This window comes from Alternaria alternata (genome assembly GCF_001642055.1).
Source record: "Alternaria alternata strain SRC1lrK2f unplaced genomic scaffold CC77scaffold_18, whole genome shotgun sequence".
NCBI lineage: Eukaryota > Fungi > Ascomycota > Dothideomycetes > Pleosporales > Pleosporaceae > Alternaria > Alternaria alternata.
Window position 1 is genome coordinate 767,822 of NW_017306207.1, and position 17,033 is coordinate 784,854.

At 51.5% G+C, this 17,033-nt stretch overlaps 7 protein-coding genes across 7 annotated transcripts; 5 read left to right on the forward strand and 2 right to left on the reverse strand.

Annotated features, from left to right (window-relative positions):
- Nucleotides 1-268: 268 nt before the first annotated feature.
- On the forward strand, nucleotides 269-3,606 carry CC77DRAFT_268428 (histone-lysine N-methyltransferase). The gene is made up of 2 exons (XM_018530944.1): nucleotides 269-2,777; nucleotides 2,823-3,606. The coding sequence occupies exons 1-2, from the start codon at nucleotides 663-665 to the stop codon at nucleotides 3,498-3,500; spliced, it is 2,793 nt and encodes a 930-aa protein (XP_018383104.1). The 5' UTR covers nucleotides 269-662; the 3' UTR covers nucleotides 3,501-3,606.
- A 655-nt stretch (nucleotides 3,607-4,261) lies between these two features.
- On the forward strand, nucleotides 4,262-5,180 carry CC77DRAFT_1064293 (hypothetical protein; the record flags this gene model as incomplete). Its single annotated transcript, XM_018528710.1, has 2 exons — nucleotides 4,262-4,558; nucleotides 4,611-5,180. The coding sequence occupies 2 exons, from the start codon at nucleotides 4,262-4,264 to the stop codon at nucleotides 5,178-5,180; spliced, it is 867 nt and encodes a 288-aa protein (XP_018383105.1).
- Nucleotides 5,181-5,693: 513 nt separating this feature from the next.
- CC77DRAFT_1023197 (PEBP-like protein) lies at nucleotides 5,694-6,941 on the forward strand. The gene is made up of 3 exons (XM_018525621.1): nucleotides 5,694-5,917; nucleotides 5,971-6,447; nucleotides 6,501-6,941. The coding sequence occupies exons 1-3, from the start codon at nucleotides 5,729-5,731 to the stop codon at nucleotides 6,513-6,515; spliced, it is 681 nt and encodes a 226-aa protein (XP_018383106.1). The 5' UTR covers nucleotides 5,694-5,728; the 3' UTR covers nucleotides 6,516-6,941.
- CC77DRAFT_268422 (hypothetical protein) lies at nucleotides 6,678-7,091 on the forward strand. Its single transcript, XM_018530943.1, has 2 exons — nucleotides 6,678-6,774; nucleotides 6,844-7,091. The coding sequence occupies exon 2, from the start codon at nucleotides 6,847-6,849 to the stop codon at nucleotides 7,027-7,029; it is 183 nt and encodes a 60-aa protein (XP_018383107.1). The 5' UTR covers nucleotides 6,678-6,774; nucleotides 6,844-6,846; the 3' UTR covers nucleotides 7,030-7,091.
- On the reverse strand, nucleotides 6,889-8,676 carry CC77DRAFT_1023198 (HET-domain-containing protein). The gene has a single exon (XM_018525622.1). The coding sequence runs from the start codon at nucleotides 8,378-8,380 to the stop codon at nucleotides 7,154-7,156; it is 1,227 nt and encodes a 408-aa protein (XP_018383108.1). The 5' UTR covers nucleotides 8,381-8,676; the 3' UTR covers nucleotides 6,889-7,153.
- Nucleotides 8,677-8,969: 293 nt separating this feature from the next.
- Nucleotides 8,970-10,790, forward strand: CC77DRAFT_1011513 (hypothetical protein; the record flags this gene model as incomplete). The annotated part of the gene is made up of 1 exon (XM_018523710.1): nucleotides 8,970-10,790. The coding sequence occupies one exon, from the start codon at nucleotides 8,970-8,972 to the stop codon at nucleotides 10,788-10,790; it is 1,821 nt and encodes a 606-aa protein (XP_018383109.1).
- A 4,579-nt stretch (nucleotides 10,791-15,369) lies between these two features.
- Nucleotides 15,370-16,679, reverse strand: CC77DRAFT_1075270 (WD domain-containing protein; the record flags this gene model as incomplete). Its single annotated transcript, XM_018529225.1, has 3 exons — nucleotides 15,370-16,340; nucleotides 16,422-16,587; nucleotides 16,639-16,679. 3 exons carry the CDS (start codon nucleotides 16,677-16,679, stop codon nucleotides 15,411-15,413), a joined length of 1,137 nt encoding a protein of 378 aa, XP_018383110.1. The 3' UTR covers nucleotides 15,370-15,410.
- Between the last annotated feature and the right edge of the window lie 354 nt (nucleotides 16,680-17,033).

Here is a 17,033-nt window from a genome sequence, read left to right on the forward strand (position 1 = left end):
GAGGGGCCCTGCATCCATGGATGGCGGAGGCCGAGGCTGGGCCAATGGACTAACGCTAGTTTTCGCTCGCATGTCCAAAGTATCATCCCAAAGTCAGCGCATCGCGTCGCGCGCAGCACCACCACTCGAAGACACTGTCGGCTGATCGATACTGCCTGTTCAGGCTCACACACGTACAAATTGTGGATTAAAAAGAATCGCCTTCCCTGTCGTCATCGGAACAAGCGAGCTCGATTCCGCGGAAGGCTTGGTTGCATCTACGGCTCCATCCCGCGCACCTACATGGCGACGGCGACAACGCCAGGCACATACATACACCCATAGAGTCCTTGTCGCTCGGTGCACCAATTACGGTGTAGGCGCAAAGCAAGCCTGCCTCGTCCGACACGTCTTTGCGTCCAGGGAAGCAAAAAGCTTTGCTCAGTCATCACCCAAGGCGACCAAGTCTCTTGCCTCTGTCTGTCGCCTTTCACTCCGAACTACAAGGAGCTGCCCTGGAGGTGTCGAGTGTATGCGTGTCGCATGGACTATGAGGTAGATAGGCTCCTGGTTCTGCATGTGTGATATTGGACATTGAGCGTTAGCGTCCCTCTCTTTGAGATTCTCGCGATCCTCCACCCTCTTCTTCAGCACCTTCCACCAACCCCACGACCCTCCACAACATGTCGGACAGCGAGTCGGACCAAAATACGGCTCGACTGGAGCCCGAGCTGCGCGAGATGAAGTTGGAAGCTGCGACCTCGGACGGTGCAGGTGAGAGCAAGGACACCAGTCAGGTAAAGGTCGAGGTAGATGATCGCGCGCCCACGCCTCTGGCCATCCCTCCCCGGCTCAAGACGCGATCCAGGACCCAGTCGCCCATGACAAAACACGAAGTCGATACTCCGTCGCCCGGAAGCGCCCGTGAAGAGATCGTAGGTGGTGATATCACGCTGAAGATGGAGCCCGGCAAGGCACCCAAGCTCTCGCGCACCGCGTCCCAAAAAGTCGTCTCACGACCGCCTCCGCTATTCCTCGACCTCCCCGACTCTACTGCCGCCGCCAAAGAGACTTTCGTAGTCCTCCCAGAATGCACGTACGCGAACAAGACCATCGGCACCACCGACCCTGCGCTCGAATGCGACTGTCAAGAAGAATACGATGCCACGACCAAGACAAATCATGCCTGTGGCGAAGACTCCGACTGCATCAACCGCGCGACAAAGATGGAGTGCCTAGGTGACTGCGGCTGCGGTCGGAAATGCCAGAACATGCGCTTTCAGCGGAAACAGTATGCCGATGTCACGGTTATAAAGACGGAGAAGAAGGGTTTCGGTCTTCGCGCCAACAAGGACATGGCTCCAGGCGACTTCGTCTTCGAATACATTGGCGAAGTCATCGACGAGCGCACCTTCCGCCGCCGCATGGGTCAATACGACGACGAGGGAATCAAGCACTTCTACTTCATGTCCCTTACCAAGGGCGAGTTTGTAGATGCCACAAAAAAGGGCAACCTGGGTCGTTTCTGCAATCACTCGTGCAATCCCAACTGTTTCGTCGACAAGTGGGTTGTTGGGGACAAACTGCGCATGGGCATATTCGTCGAGCGTAGCGTCAAAGCAGGCGAGGAGCTTGTTTTCAACTACAACGTCGATCGATACGGCGCAGATCCACAACCTTGCTACTGTGGTGAGCCCAACTGTAGCGGCTTTATCGGCGGAAAGACACAGTCCGACAATGCGACAAACCTTAGCAATGAAACGATCGCGGCTCTCGGAATCGACGATATTGATGGTTGGGGTACGGCAGTCGCCAAGAAGCCCCGCAAGAAGAAGGCAAGCGAAGACGATGAAGAATACGTTAGCAATTTGCAGACCCGCGAGCTGGAAGAGGATGCAGTAAACAAGGTCGTGTCAGCTTTGCGCAACTGCGAAGAAAAGTGGATTGCTGTCAAGCTTCTCAGCCGTATGCAGACCGACAACGAAAAGGTTCGCGCACGTATCGTCCAATTCCACGGCTATAGAAACCTCAAAACCACTTTGTCTAGGTGGAAGGATGACTACAATGTTGTTCTCCAAGTGCTGGACGTACTGCACAGATTGCCACGCATTACTCGAAACAAGATTCAAGATTCTGGTATTGAAGAGGAGGTAAGCAAGCTGACAGACTGCGGAGACGAACGAGTCGAGGAGGCCGCCAAAGAGCTATTGGCTGCATGGAGTAAGCTGGAAATCGGCTACAGGATACCACGGCTGAAGAGAGATCCAAACGCAAGCACACCAGCTCGGACCGAGAATCATTATGAACGACGCGAGAGAGCTCGTGAACGGTCCCGGTCTAGGTCAAAATCGCCTTCCACGATTGCGCCCAAAGGCCCATCTGCAGCAAACATCCCGTCCGGTCCTCGTGTATTAAATGCACCTCGCGGCCCAGCTGGCTTCTTCGCCACTCCACGACCAATTATGCGACCAAGGCCATTCAACGCTCTTCCACAAGGCTGGTACCAGGCCACAGCCGAGAACGGTTCGACGTATTTCTACAACCAGACTGGTATCACACAGTGGCAAAGACCAACCCAGCCTGCAGATGCCCCACCGCCTCCTCCGAATAAGGCTAGGAATGAGACGCAGCTGTTACAAGACATCATAGCGAGCATAACATCGAACAACACACCTACCGGGCCCTCCGCATCTACTACTCCGCAGCCAGTCTCCAATGAGGACACAGAACCGGCTTTCGGTCGTGAAAAGTGGCGTACTTTATCATTAGAAAAGCAGGAAAAGGTGTATGAAGCGACAGTGAGTATTATTTATCGTTCTGCAAAGCATATCTGACCCTCACAGCTTGCACCGCACGTCACGGCAGTAACGAAACAGTATTACAAGAAATTCGAAAAGCAGGAAATCAAAAGACTGAGTAAAGAGGTGGCACAGAAGCTTGTGAGAGGCGACTACAAGTCCGGTCGTGTCAAGGACCCGACGGCTAGAATAAGTTCCAACCACGAGAAGACGGTCAGAGATGAGGTCAAGCGGTTCATGGACAAGGCTGTCAAGAAGAAGCAAGAGCGACAGAAGATGAAGGCCGCACAGAGTGGTGTGAAGTTAGACCTCACCAGCGAGTCTCCTAGCACCCCTTCAGGGCCAGCCGGTGATGCTGATGAGGCCTCTCCATCCGACTCAACATCCGACCTGAAGCGGAAGAGAGACGGAGAGGCACAATCTGGCTCACCAAAGCGAACCCGAACGACTTCTGAAAACCAGCAATCAGCGCCTCCACCTCCGCCTCCACCCCCAGCAACCACCGACGTCGAAGAAACTAGCCTCACGCCCATGGACGATACGTCCGCCATGTCGTTTCCCGACTCCACAGAGAGAGTAAGCACGGGCAGCAAAATGGCATTTCAACTAGACGGTTACGGAAGCCCTATGCAGCTTGCAACGCCCCCTACAAACGGCTCCAACGGCTCCGGTGATCAACAGCAAACGCACCATTCAGTCAACGGTGAACGTACCCACTCATAGTATGCCGAGAGTTAGTTGCTAGTCATTCAATTTCTGTTACAAGGTTCTTCACTATTTTATTCTTTGTAATTCTTCGATTGAAGGCGATACGTTCGACTGTATATATGGTTCGAATGCGCAAGGCATAACATGGCGTTGGTGGGAAAAGGTCAGAAGTGAGCGGCTCTATCCAGCAGCCAGCATGTGAAGCGGTGACGGGGCATATGTATATATGTATTATGTTGAGTCTTTGGAAGTAGGCAAAATATTCAGCTGTGTTCTACGCATTCAGCGTGCAGCGTGCAGCGCGCAGCCTCAAGTTTTAGTCTCACCAGTTCTACGTACTTTGTGCATCGGTGATTGGGCCGCGGCATCTCTGCGAAACTGGAAGTAGGAACCTGCGCTGGTATTTGTCCAACGTTCAAGTTTCCTATTCGTTCGGGTTTCCAAATAGTCCAACTGCTAATCGGACCGAGAATCTGTTTAGGGCTACCGTAGGAGCGGAATCTTCAACTCAGCCCGCGAGCGTGGGTTTTCCGCCCCCAAACACCCAGGTCAGCTTTCGCCCGGTCGCTTACTGGTCCAGTAAACGCTCGCGTTGCACAACAACAAGCCTCAAGAGATGAGATTAACGCATTAACGCCCCGCCCCATGGATCCTTCAGCTTTATAAGTATAGATGAACTTGGCAGTGATAAACCCATGTTATATGTATCCCCCTTCGCGCATCCTGCGTTTGCTTCTCAGCCCTACAGCGTCGTCTGATCTCGAAGACGACACATGATGTTGCCCCAAATTGTTCTATGGCTCGCCTTCACCACACTGGCATCTGCAGATAACTGTTACTGGCGTAACGGGGGCCTGCAGACCGTTGCCAAATACCAGCCGTGCTCCAACGACACTTCCGATCCGCTCAGCCATATCTGCTGCAAAATTGGCGAAGGCGAGGATACCTGTCTTCCGAATGGCATCTGTCAGGCCTTTGCGCCAACTGAAGAATACCTCGGCCTTTATTTTAGAGAGAGTTGCACACTACAAAACTGGGAAGCTGGAGGCTGCCAGGACCTATGTTCGAGTGGAGTATGAAAGGCCGGTACAAGGTGCGCGATTAAACGCTGACATGGACTTGTAGGACGAGCAAAGCAAAAACGACGTGACTGTCACTCCTTGCGACGGAACCCCTACGTCCGAGTTCTGGTGCTGCGGCAACACAACCGATTGCTGTTCGGATCCCAATCTTGAGAAGTTCAAAGTCGCACCCACCTTTAGCGGCGTAATCACGAGTTCGCTACTCCCAACGTCCACAAGTGCCTCTATATCGCCGAGCCCATCCAGCCCGTTGACCTCCTCGAATGCGAATGCGACGAATACTCCAACCCCTTCGCCTACTTCAACACCACAGAATAACGAAGGTGCCGGTCTGTCGACAGGCGCAAAGGCCGGAATAGGTGTGGGTGCTGCTGCTGGTGTTATTGCGCTGATCGCGATTGGTGTTCTCATCGGAAGAAGGTCGCATAAGAAGAAGAAGGAAGTTACAGAGGCGACAAGCTACTACGAGCCAGCCAAAGGGGAATTACCGCCCCAGTATAGGCACGAAGCTCCCATGGACGAAGTTTCCAGGTATGAAGCTCCGGCTACGCAAGCACCTGTAGAATTGTCTGGGGATCAAGTACGACCACACGAGGCACCGGAGAGTCGATAGCCAGCGTGGGTGACTTCAGGATAACGAGTTGGTATGCCGTAATTTTTCTGGTTGAAAGTAGGAATGAGTTTCTGCTGAGCGCGGATGCAATACATCGACGAAAGGGTCATTGACCCGAGGCACATACTACGAGTATATGCTCTATTGAATATTCCGTATCATTTCTCAGACATGTCGTCCTTGAGTGATGGTGGTCGTAGTTTGCGGTTGGCACGTGGCCGAGGTTCCTCGCGTCGCGTGCCTGCCTTGTGCGTGTCATATCAACGTCATCTCGTCAATCGTACGACAACGACATCCAACGTGCCTGCATATCCGCGTCACTAACCAAAAAGAGCTCTCCAACGTCGGTCGCGACGACTTGGCTGGGCAATAAGGAGAGCGGATCGCTTCCGAAAACAATATGCATGATGCGCGATTGCTCGTAATGCACGAGTTTCTCCGGCATATGCGGCTGCCAATTCCTATAATACTTGGGTGAAATAATTATATCTGAATTGCACGAATTTTGACAAATCTTCGTTTTCAAAAGGCAAACTCTCACTTTCAGTATGTCGAACACACAAGCAACAAAACAAGCTCTCTCTGAGCACAAAGTCATCCCAGATGTCCTTCCAGACAACATCAACCTATCCTACAACCTAACACTAGAATGGCCAAACGCAAAGCTCGACAAGCCAGGCAAAGAGCTGGAAAATCACGACACGAAACCTGAGCCCAAAGTCTTCATTAATCCTGCAGTAAGCACCAGCAAACTATCACACCTAGCACCCCCCACTAACCCAACATCCAGCCTTCAGAGCCGCTAGACAACCTCGTCCTGATGATGGTCGACCCAGACCTCCTAATGAATAACGATACCTACTGCGGCCAAGTCCGCCACTGGCTCGTCACAAACCTCTCCAGCAACCCTGACGGCACACTGTCCCACCATGCTGCCGCTGAGCGCTCACCCTACGTGCGTCCAGCTCCTCTGCCTAATTACCTCTACCCGCGTCCGCACCGCTACGTCTTCATCCTCGCTCGCGCGTCTGGTAAGGTGGAAGTACGGCCTGAGGATCTGCGCGAGATGCAGAAGGAGTGGGTGGCGGCTGCGCAGGGGAAGCAGGGTGAGATGCAGGATTTGAAAGATCGTTGGGGGTTTAAAGCGCAGAGGTTGATTGAGGAGAAGGGGTTGGAGGTGTTGGCGGTAAATTTCATGAGGGTGGGTGGGACGGTGGAGAGTAGCTTGGCGAATGCGGCGATGATGGGGCAGGCGGTTGTTGATAAGGTATGTTGGGATGCTCTGTTGTCTGAACTATGGTTGACTAATGCGATTATTAGGTTCTTGGGAAGTAGACTATCGGCTTCGAATTGGTGTATGGAATTTTGCCGTGCCACTGGAATTCCATTCGTATCTCATTTCAGAATACACACTATTGGTAATTCATGCCTGCAGAAACAATGGCGACATTTGGCTATTTGCTGACCCATCGCTGCGCAGCAATCAGAACCTGAGACAGTACTTTCTTGTTCATTATTCAGGTTTTGGCGTTGCGCAGCTTGTGAAACTTTTACAACGAACCGCGATGATTCCTCATCAGTATCTCTAGCGTAGGTGAGTTGATCTGTGTACACATTGTCAGGACCTAGCGCACTTACCGGGGCAATGCTGAGCAACCGCTAGCATATGACTAGACTCTGGTACTACAATAGTTTAGTAGTGGTCCGTCTACCGTCTACCGTCTACCTAGGACAGTATACCTTTCCTTTTGTAACTACTGCGCATCTAGTATCTCTATTAATACTATTCTTTAACGCACATAGCATTTTCGAACATCACGATAAACGCCTCGGTGACTGTTCATGCTGAGAAACCATGTTAACGTCATGATTATAGAGTCAATATAATTTGGATCATGCATAAGACTCAAGCACAGTTAACGATGGATCTCCTCTACCCCTTGCTTGCTCGACATCTCCCTTCATCGATTCCATTACAAGAAGGTTGAAATTTCCGAATCAGATAGAGGCCGGCAAGAAAAGAGATGCCTCTCACCATTACACTCGTACCACCAATTATGCTGCTCATGCGTTTGGCCTGCTTTTTCTAATCCAATAGCTGTTACTATGTCATTCCTGTGAACAGTGAAACGGTTCATCATCAGTCGCAGAACACCGCGTAATACATCAGATCCGATGCCCATCAATCTTCCCAACTCAAAGTAATGTATCGCAGGGCCTTCGAACCGTTCCCGCTGCGTACTGAAGACCCTTGCAAATCCTTTATTGATGCTGATTCCAACAAAGTCCAGATACACTTCCATAACGCTCTTTCTATAGTCTACCACTACCCCGTCTTCTTTGCGTACCATACCCATCAGGCCATACACTTTGTCTCGTGGGTTCTCGCATTTCCCTTCGTAAAAGCACCAGACGTAATGCATCAGCGACATTTGTCGCCGTAAATCCACTGCTTTCTGCTCGCGTTGTGTAAATGCCAGGAGAAACAGAGGTATGTTTCTGAAAGATACATCATGGAGTTCTGTTTGTGTTATACGTAAGCTTTGGAACCTGTCCCACGTGACATAACGGTGCCCGTTGATACGAATCTCGACATTGTCGGCAAGCAATATTTCTTGTACTATCCACAACCTTGTGAAATATGTGTTCTTCAGCAACACCCTTGCCGATACAACATCGAGGTCCAAATCATTATAACGATCATGTTCCTCGGGCGCTGCCAAGGGAATGTCGCCCATCCAGATGATAACAGAAATGCTGTTGCGATAAATGTGTGACATCATTCCGACCTGATGATTTCGCTCCAAGGTATCTGCCTGAGCAACGCAAATCTGATCGATCCATAGCCATTCCTCCAAATCTTCTCGTAACTCCAGTAAGCATGAATAAAGTATATCCCGTATTTTGAGCTTTTTGCCCTCAATATAGAGATCGCATAAGGGCGAAGACGGGCCCCATCGATAGGATAGCGCAAAGTATTTCGGGGCGCGTTCGAACGGAAAGACTTTGACTTCGCAGCGTACAGGACCGTTTGTCTCTTGGACAAGTTTCAGGAGGCGTATCTCATCCGTGGAAGTATCCAGACGCTGGTGCTTGTAGATTTCGGGCTCTGTCGGTCGCTCAAGACGTGCCTCAAACGACTCTTTGACGATTGGGTCAGCACTCAGATGACTCTGACATGTCGCTTCTCGTTCGCTCATCGCATGCAATATTGAAGTTTCGCTGCTCTAAGTACTCTTAAAGTACTGGAGGTGATCTTCGTGCAACGGTGATGTGGTTTAGGCAGACGACCCTCTGTTGACGTCCAGGGCTGACGCGGGGCTGTGTAGACATCACGCATCGTGGCGTTTTCAGCCTTGTGACGGACTGTCCATGCGCCGCCACTCCGAATCAAGCTGGGGCACTCGATCAAAATCAGAACAAATGATGAGAATCAGTCGTTGCGTTGTTATCAAAGTAAAGTCAGAGTTCTTTTCACAGATAGTCAGCCCTCGGTATGGAAGGTCGCAACAATCGTTTGATCACCAGGTGCTTTCTTTAGACATGCGACGCTTCAAACTCCCACCATACCTCTCTTGTCATACTAAGAAGTGAGAACACCCTCATACCCCATCGAAGAAGCCAGTATCCGACCAATTGCTTAGTCGATACATCGAGATGATCCTTACCCACCAGCCTTGCAGCTCCAGACCACGCTTCCTGATTGGTACACGTTTCTGCTTATATGCGTCATGCACGAAGCACCTGCCACCTGCAAGTGGCCCTACGCGCAAAGTCTCATAGCTGCACATGTGCGCAACTTTGCGCGTTCCACAAAAGCGACTCCAGACTTCAACACATATTATCTATGGAGAACGCGCTGATCGTATGGGAACATGGCCTCCTCGTCAACTCTCGGGACTGTACAATCTGACACGATTGCGAGTACCGGAACCCACTACTATGGAACCTTCTTTTGATACGTTCGACTTCACACAAGTGTCCGACGACACGATACCAACTGCAGCTTCTCAAGGCTCGAAGAACCACTACTCGAACCACAGCATCTTTCAACCCGGAGGTGCACACTGGCGATGCGACCATTGTATAGAGAGTGTGATTTACTCGCGGGTGAATGGATATGGTCAATATGTGCGCATGTGGACATGTTGCCAATGCCTTTTCTCCGAGAATCGTGTCTCGCTCTGGGCTGCATGTTCGATGTGCGATTACAGTAATTTCTGGAAAAAATACGCCTTTCAAAATCCTTCGATATTCCAACATGGAGTTCAAAACGCCATAGAACACGAAGAGACTTTTGAGACTTCGCGTGTTGTTTGTGATGGAGTACCAGTAGCGGAGAGTTCTGGGACAACCTTTGCGACGGATGATTTGGTCTCTGCAGTTCAAAATAACCTGGCACTCTCTGAACCCTTTCTCCAGGACGAACTGTTGGATGATGTAGTGGTACCTAGCGAGCTCGACGGTATCAATGGGCTCATGTCTATACATTCTATTGGATATGATAGCTTGATAGGTGGTACAGCGGATTCCAACGCCCAACGCCAGCGAGGAGTTCCAGAATCATACAACATCGACGGGCCGTTCGCTGCACGTCTCCGTAGCGATACCGAAGCCATGACGAGTCTCCCAAGCGAGGAGTCAACATCAACAGAATCTGTCACAGCAGACAGTCTGGCAACGTCTACTTTCAGCGAGGAGATACTGCGGAATTTCGACAGCGGTTACGGCGGTTCATGTAACACATCCAGAGCAGACGCCACATCGCGCAAACGCTCAAACAAATTTGACCATCGAACAACACCTACCGTAGCTACCAGCCGCGACCATTCAAAGCCACCACCCTGTAAGAGAACCCGACGTCGTCGTCTAAACACCCTCGAACCCGGTCTCGCATGCCCTTTCTACGTACGCAACCCCTACCTCTGCAATCACGACTCCTGCGCCGGACCAGGTTCTCTCGGCATTAACCGACTAAAACAACACCTTGAGCGTGTGCACCTCTACCACGCCTGCTCACGATGTGGTGATACATTCTTCGGCAAAGCAGCAGGAAAAGAGAGTCTAGCCGCCCATCAGCGAAACACTCAGCCGTGCCAGCTTCTCACAAACCCAAGACCTGATTTCTGGGGTATATCGCACTCGACCTTTGAGACGATAAGATCCAAGAAAGGCAAAATAGGGAAGCCAGAAGTTGAGCGATGGCGTGAAATTTATCAAACTCTCTTCCCAGACGCCGAGAAGGAAGACATGGCATTGCCGTACGTCGATACAGAACGCACGTTACTCCCTCATCACTACCGGAATGGTGTATCAACGCAAAAACAGGCTGTCGACAAATTCTCGAGGCAACTCCTTCGTATCTTACCTGCCAAACTGGACGCAGCTGTTAGAGCTCACTGTGATGATAGTAGACTAACGGCGATGTGGAGCGGGTTTGTGAATACCCACTTACATAATGTGCTGAGGGACACCCTCACCGATGTGACATCCGCGGCGGATAAACAGCCATTTGTAGCACTGGAAACTTCCAAGGAAGGGATGTTTGAGGAAGTAGATGATGCCTTCTCTTTGAGTATGCAGGACTTTGTAGATATGGATGGAGGGTGATGCACAGTAGATGTCCGTATCTTCACATTGGCGCAGATGTCATCATCACGTTCTCAAACGCTAGGCCACTTTAACATACCTTACTTTATCTCGCTTGTCGCTTGAATAGCTACCAGACGACTGCACCAGAGTTCATTGCGTCAGCAATCTGTATCATCCGCTCTCACCTATCGAGGCAACAGGTCAGCAACTCCCTTGTATAACCTACAAGACATGGTTCAGCAATGATATAACACTATTGTGAGCATGGAAATACTGAAAGGCATGAGGATGGCAAGGTAGATTTGGATTTAGTGTGTTACTATTATGACGTGGGAAGGTATTTACGTAAATTTTCTATCTCAGACTAAATGCTGAGCTGAAGAGCACAATTCTTATCATTGTGCTCTTCAGCTCAGCATTTTATCCTCAGGTGCTCACGGTGCCTACCACCGTTCGATACCTGAAACAAACTACGAATGGTTTTAAACAACAAATTGCTGGAGAAGTAACTTCAGCTGCAGTCCACGATATGTCCCATGAGCATTGGCCGCCCATTGGAGATATCGTGGATTGCAGCTAGAGGTACTCCTCCAGCAATTCGTTGTTCAAAACCATTCGTGACTCGCTTCGGCTCCCAGCCAATCAATCGTCTAAAGCCATTCGTGTTAGAAGGTAAGGGAGGGCCTACTTTGCCTCGTGGTTTTATTCGTGTGGGGCAGCTTGCGCTGCAAGACTTCGTGTTCGTTGCCGTACATCGTCCAGAGGAGCAGGAGGAGACGGAGGCGAGCCGTTCCAATAGCTCACTGAGAACCAAACAAGGTCAGCAACAGCAATGCCAACACCAACACCAACAACAACAAGTCAAGAATGAGAACTCACCTGGGGGATTTAGGCAACCAAGTCCAGTGTAAAAGGAATAGCAAGGAGACCTATCAACAGCATCCATTCTGCCACCAAGTGCATTCACGACCTCGTCAACCGCTACTAGCTACCTGAACCACTCCAATGGGGTTAAGCTAACTCTTGTTGGAGATTTTGTGACAAAAAACCGCCGGAAAACATCTCTAGCTATTCCATCGAGAACACAAATCGTAGCTCGTTTCAGCGCGCGCCGATGCCGAGCAACCAACTTATCGTGATACGGAGTAAACGATTCACGCTATTGGCAGGGTAGTCTGCGGAATAACCGTGGTCGTTACCAGTCATCACATGGTCGTCTCAGCACCGCCACCACACGAGGGAGGCTTCTGCCCCAGCAGAAACCTCAATCGATCGTGACTCATTTTGCGTCCCAAGCATCTAGTTCATCTCCCATGTCTTCCCATGCACTCCCATGCACTCAAAAGAAAGACATAGTCGACTATCCAGGCGGCACCGACGAGGAGGCGCAAGGGTCCGACTTCTACCGCCCATCCACCTCTTGCGATCGCCTGCCAAAATCTTGTCAATGTGCGATCCGTTCTTCTCCAAACAGACATTTCTGCAACCTTGACTGTAGTGCGTAGTCGAGTATGCTTAGCAGCCTGCCCCGCTAAAGATGCGGCGAATAAGCCAGTCTCAGAGTCGACCGACGAAAACACCGCACCGCAGACGTTTCGCGCTTCCTCCCTGGTCAACGAGGTGTTGACGAGGTCCACGCTAGCAGTCTTGCATCCGCTACAACGCGGTTACTAAAAGCGAGCAAATGGATGACGCTCCGCCAAGGGATCGGAAAACGCCTCCGTCCGCAAAAGTAACCACGGAAAAAGCTAATGACGTCCATCTCTAGACCGAGCCTGTGTCGGAGGAGATGAGGTCAAAAGCCAGATGCCGTACTACGGTCCCGACATGAGAGGTCGGTTGAACGAGTGTTGGCGGTAAACACGATAGGTTGCCCGTGAGGGCGGCGATACGATAAGGTATCCACGATGTGCCACAAGGGCAAAACACGATAAGGGTTGCCCATGAGGGCGGTCCACGAAAGTGCCCAAAGGGCGGTCCACGAAAAGGTGCCACAGGGGAAGTCCACGAATGGAACAATCCACAGGGCAGTCCACGAAAAGGAACGATCCACGAATGGATCATTCCAAGGGGTGTCCATGAGCGGAGAATGTGATCAAGATCCTGTTGTCCGCTCATGGACTCTCGCGTCTCTAGGCCATGCCATAGCAGAGGACCCACGCGGATGGAGCCGGGTGCTTGTATGCAAGTTGAGCCAGGGGCCATAGCGGCCTATCAGAGAAATCCTCAAGGGAAAACTCAATATCTGTTGGCTTCTTCCGCTCTCGTCAACCTCCGAAAGGAGTGACAGTGGCGACGGGGCTACGTAAACGTTCCCTGTAGTACAAGTCCGCATGTCGATAATCTCAAAGGCAACGGGGCCGATCTCAACGACGGGAGGGACATGGGACGAACGAGCGGGCTGTATCCGAAAGACGCAACGTAAACTCGAGCAAGACGGGCGTATACCCAGAGAATAGCAGGGCGTACCTGAAAGGTTGCGGGTCGTACCCGAAAGTTAAGATGCCAATACCGAGGCTCGTAGACGGGGGTGGGGGCGAGGTAAAAGGGTCTGCACATTGGCCAAGACATCGGGGGGACGTGCGATCGAGGGTGCCTGTAGCGCAAACGATTGCCATGGACCATAATGGTCTATCAGAGACTTTTTTCCGAAGAAAAGAGAGCTCCATATCGTAGGCTTCTTCCACACGCATCTCCCTAAACAGGGTGACACTGGTGGCGGGGTTTGCGGCGAACCGCGTTCCCTGGCTAGACAGGTTCCTGACGCGAACCATCATTGGGGTGAGAAAGAAGATACTCTACCTGATACCAGTAAGGCGAGCGAATCGGGAAAAGCCAAAGGCAAGCCAGAATGGAATGACAAGGAGCAAACCAGTCCCAAAACCCAAGAACACAAAATAGTTGCTCAGACGGACTTGGAGGGGAACCAAGACTCCGAAGAGACTTTGACACAAAAGGCGACTTCTGGGGATCGATAAAGAAACCAGACGTAATCGTGGCGGTATGCCCTCTTCTAGCTCGGTCTGGGTGTCCCACAGACTCTGCTAACCGCAAGGGTGTCAACGCGAGAAGTGACTGTAGCCAAAGAACGCCATGGACCTTGCGGTCTGTTGGATTCTTCCGAAGAAGTCTCCATATCGCAGGCATCTACCACACTCGTTCTCTGAAAAGACAACACTGGTGGTGGGGAATACTCCCTTTGACTGACAGGCTCCTCGCTCTGTAATGCGCAAATTGCGCGAACATCGACATCGAGGCTACATGATCGCAGTCGAATCGGAACAAAATGGGGCAAAAGCTTGAAGCCTCCGCTACAAGAGCTTACCAACCAGTGTCTCCACACTCTCAGTAAAGTGACCCATGCCCAGCCACGAACGAGGAAACTCATCATCCATTGTCGCAACATTCAAGGCCAGCCGTCTTGCACGCCAAACACGTCGCCACGGACCATAGGTCTGTCAGAGCCACGATACCGGAGTAAAGTGAAGCTCCATATCTGTTGGCATCTGCTACTGTTCGCCTGAAAAGGGTACTGAGTAATGGGGTAAAATCCCTAACGTGACAAGCGCTAACCGATGGATAAAGATCAACTATGACGAGACCTCTCGTCGGTAACGCGCACAAGAAACAGTAAGAGAAGCCTTGACTTCCTACATGTGGTTTGACTGCCTCGAGGGGGACGCATCTTCTCGCGTCAATGAACCAAGGACCTTGAGGTCTGTCAAAGCACAAGGCTAATATCTGGTGGTATCTTCCACACGCGACAACCTGAAAAGGCGACACTGGTGGCGGGGCTGCAGCAAGTGCTCCCTGGCGTGAGTTCTGCGTCCCCCTCATGGCTATCTGTCCGCTGCACCAAATGGTGCTAGCTGGACCCGAACGAGGGAGGAGAGCTGGGAGGATCTTATCGCGGGCATCGATCGGAACATCGGCTGACGTGTGCGGTCGATGGTTCGGCGACGTGGTTTAAGGCGGTGCATAAGCTATTGCGATAAGAAGTGTTGGAAGAAGAGGAAGTGCCGCTCGACGCAAAAGCAATACATGGAAGCAAAGAAGTGTAAGAATCCGTCGGAGTGTGGTCAGGTAAGAATGCTCATGTGATGAGGTGTGGTGAATGTAGCCAGGAATCTGTGGAAGGGAGAGGATCGTCTGTTATCGAGAATCACATGTCGAGGTGCGTCGTTGACGGGCCCTGGCACGAATGCTAGACACCAGTAAACAGCACCACGTATCAATCATAGAAGGAGAATGGGGAATACCAGAATACTCTGTGCAGAGAATGTGAAGCCAACCATGGTATGTACCGATCCACATCCGGCGTAAGACGACCTGTACAGTGTTGGACTGCGCTATGGTCAGACGAACAATGGTGCTAGAACTGAGCTGTAAGCATGGCCAGTCTCCGTAATGCCTCTCGTGTGATGAGGGGCTTGGACGGGAAGCTGGTTGGCTGAGGCCATGTCGTCGCAAAGCTAGGCGTGTTCGTCCTTGGGAGCCGTGGCCGGATAGTGGGGTACATCATGACCGTCTTGGCTTACTGTCTCGTTTCGTATTTACCTAGGCGGGCTAACCGGACAAGCTCATCGGATTCCAGAAAACACGGTCGCAAATGTCCGGTGGTGGTCCGCTCGTCGGGAACTAATCGCTATCTTCTAGAAGCTCAGCAAGCTCCGCTTCTTCTTCCGCAGTCATCATGCCCTCTTTCTTCTCAGGTTCCTTGTCCTTTTCCTTACCGAGGCGCTCGTCTTCGGCCTCTTGGATAGCCTTAGTCAGCTCTTGTGGCTTCAGGCTCCAACATCGGACTGTAGCGTCAATGCCCACGGTGATCACGCGTTGTCCTAGTAGAACGAGGCTGGTAACCTCTTCAAAATGCCCACTGAATGTATGATGCAGCTTTCCGCTGCTTTTGTCCCAAACGCGAACCTCTTCGTCTCTGCATACGGACACCAACCAACCGCCTTCTTCGTCAATGGCAACATCGCGAACGAAATCAGGGTGCTCGAACTGGGAGTCTTCTTCCCACTGACGGCCCCTGGATAGGCACTTGGCTGTCTTGTCTGCTGAAGCTGTCCAAAGATCGCCATCCGAATCGAAATGTAAGGCGTCGATGCTTGTTTCGTGGGATATGATTGGCGACGGTTGTACCTCAGAAGCTGAGGTCGACCCGATGGACCATCGCCTGATTTCTCGGTCACTTCCAGCACTGAAGACTGTGGCAGTCTCTTTGCCGGGCTCGTAGTCAACTGGGTCCAACGCAAGAGCGAGGATTCCACGTGTGTGTCCTTTCAAAGTGTGTAGCTTCGATCCCGCGGCGACGTCCCAAACAATGATGCTAGCATCCTGTGAAGCTGACACTAGGATCTCTTTGCCGTTCAACGTGAATGTTGTGACGGCCTTGACGAAGTCACTGTGGCCTTGGAAACGCTTGGCGGTCTTACGCGTGGACAGTGTCCATGACCAAATAGACTTGTCCCAACACCCCGCAAACAACGTGTCCGATTTAGGGGAAACGGCGACGGATGTGAGAGGAGCAGTAGGTCCTGAGAACGTGGCGGCAACTTTACTCGTCTATAGGAGAACATGTCAGTGGCTGATGCCTAGAGCTATGTGAAGCCACGAGCTGGGCAGCGAAACGGAGGTCTGACCGACTTCAATGTTGATACGCTTCACGTTGCCTGCTGCTTCAGCAACGTAGATGCAGTTGTCATCTTGCGGGTCGGCGATGGCAGCGAGGATCTTGGAGGGGAGCTTGATAGGGGTGCCCTTGGTGTTCTTGGATTTTGCAGCCTTTCGAGCTGTCTCCTCGAGGGAGGAGCTACATGGTATCAGCTAGAGAGTTGGAAGATGTATAGATGATAGTCCATACGTCGTCTGAAAGTAGTGACCCGGGTCGTTGGAGCGCGACATGATATAGGGTAGGAGAAGCGGTGACGCCCGGCGGGATATGGTGACTGGCAGTGGGTCTACTTGGGCATGTGAGCAGCAACCCCGCTATTATGACTCCGCCAACCACCCAATGAGGAAGCAGCTGCAGCCAGCCACATCACCATTGACAACTCCTACTAGTAGCTTTCCAGACTCTCTTTGTGAGCTAGCATGATGATGATAACAGAACCATGAATGATTGCTTCTCTGTAAACGGATCCCCACGGCATATTTGGTGGCGTCAGTTGCTTGGTCCTTTCAACTGCGCGAGAACGAGCCGCATCACAGCGGTGCGATCTTCGGAGCACGGATTCAGGGGGAAAATGCATGGTCTGC

Excerpts from the sequence above, each read along its gene's own strand:
- CC77DRAFT_268428 (XM_018530944.1), top strand. The coding sequence starts at position 663 with ATGTCGGACAGCGAGTCGGACCAAAATACGGCTCGACTGGAGCCCGAG. Across the intron at positions 2,778-2,822 it reads AAAAGGTGTATGAAGCGACA|CTTGCACCGCACGTCACGGC; the intron begins GTGAGTATTATT and ends TGACCCTCACAG.
- CC77DRAFT_1023197 (XM_018525621.1), top strand. The coding sequence starts at position 5,729 with ATGTCGAACACACAAGCAACAAAACAAGCTCTCTCTGAGCACAAAGTC. Across the intron at positions 5,918-5,970 it reads AAGTCTTCATTAATCCTGCA|CCTTCAGAGCCGCTAGACAA; the intron begins GTAAGCACCAGC and ends CCCAACATCCAG.
- CC77DRAFT_1023198 (XM_018525622.1), bottom strand. The coding sequence starts at position 8,380 with ATGAGCGAACGAGAAGCGACATGTCAGAGTCATCTGAGTGCTGACCCA.
- CC77DRAFT_268422 (XM_018530943.1), top strand. The coding sequence starts at position 6,847 with ATGACTAGACTCTGGTACTACAATAGTTTAGTAGTGGTCCGTCTACCG.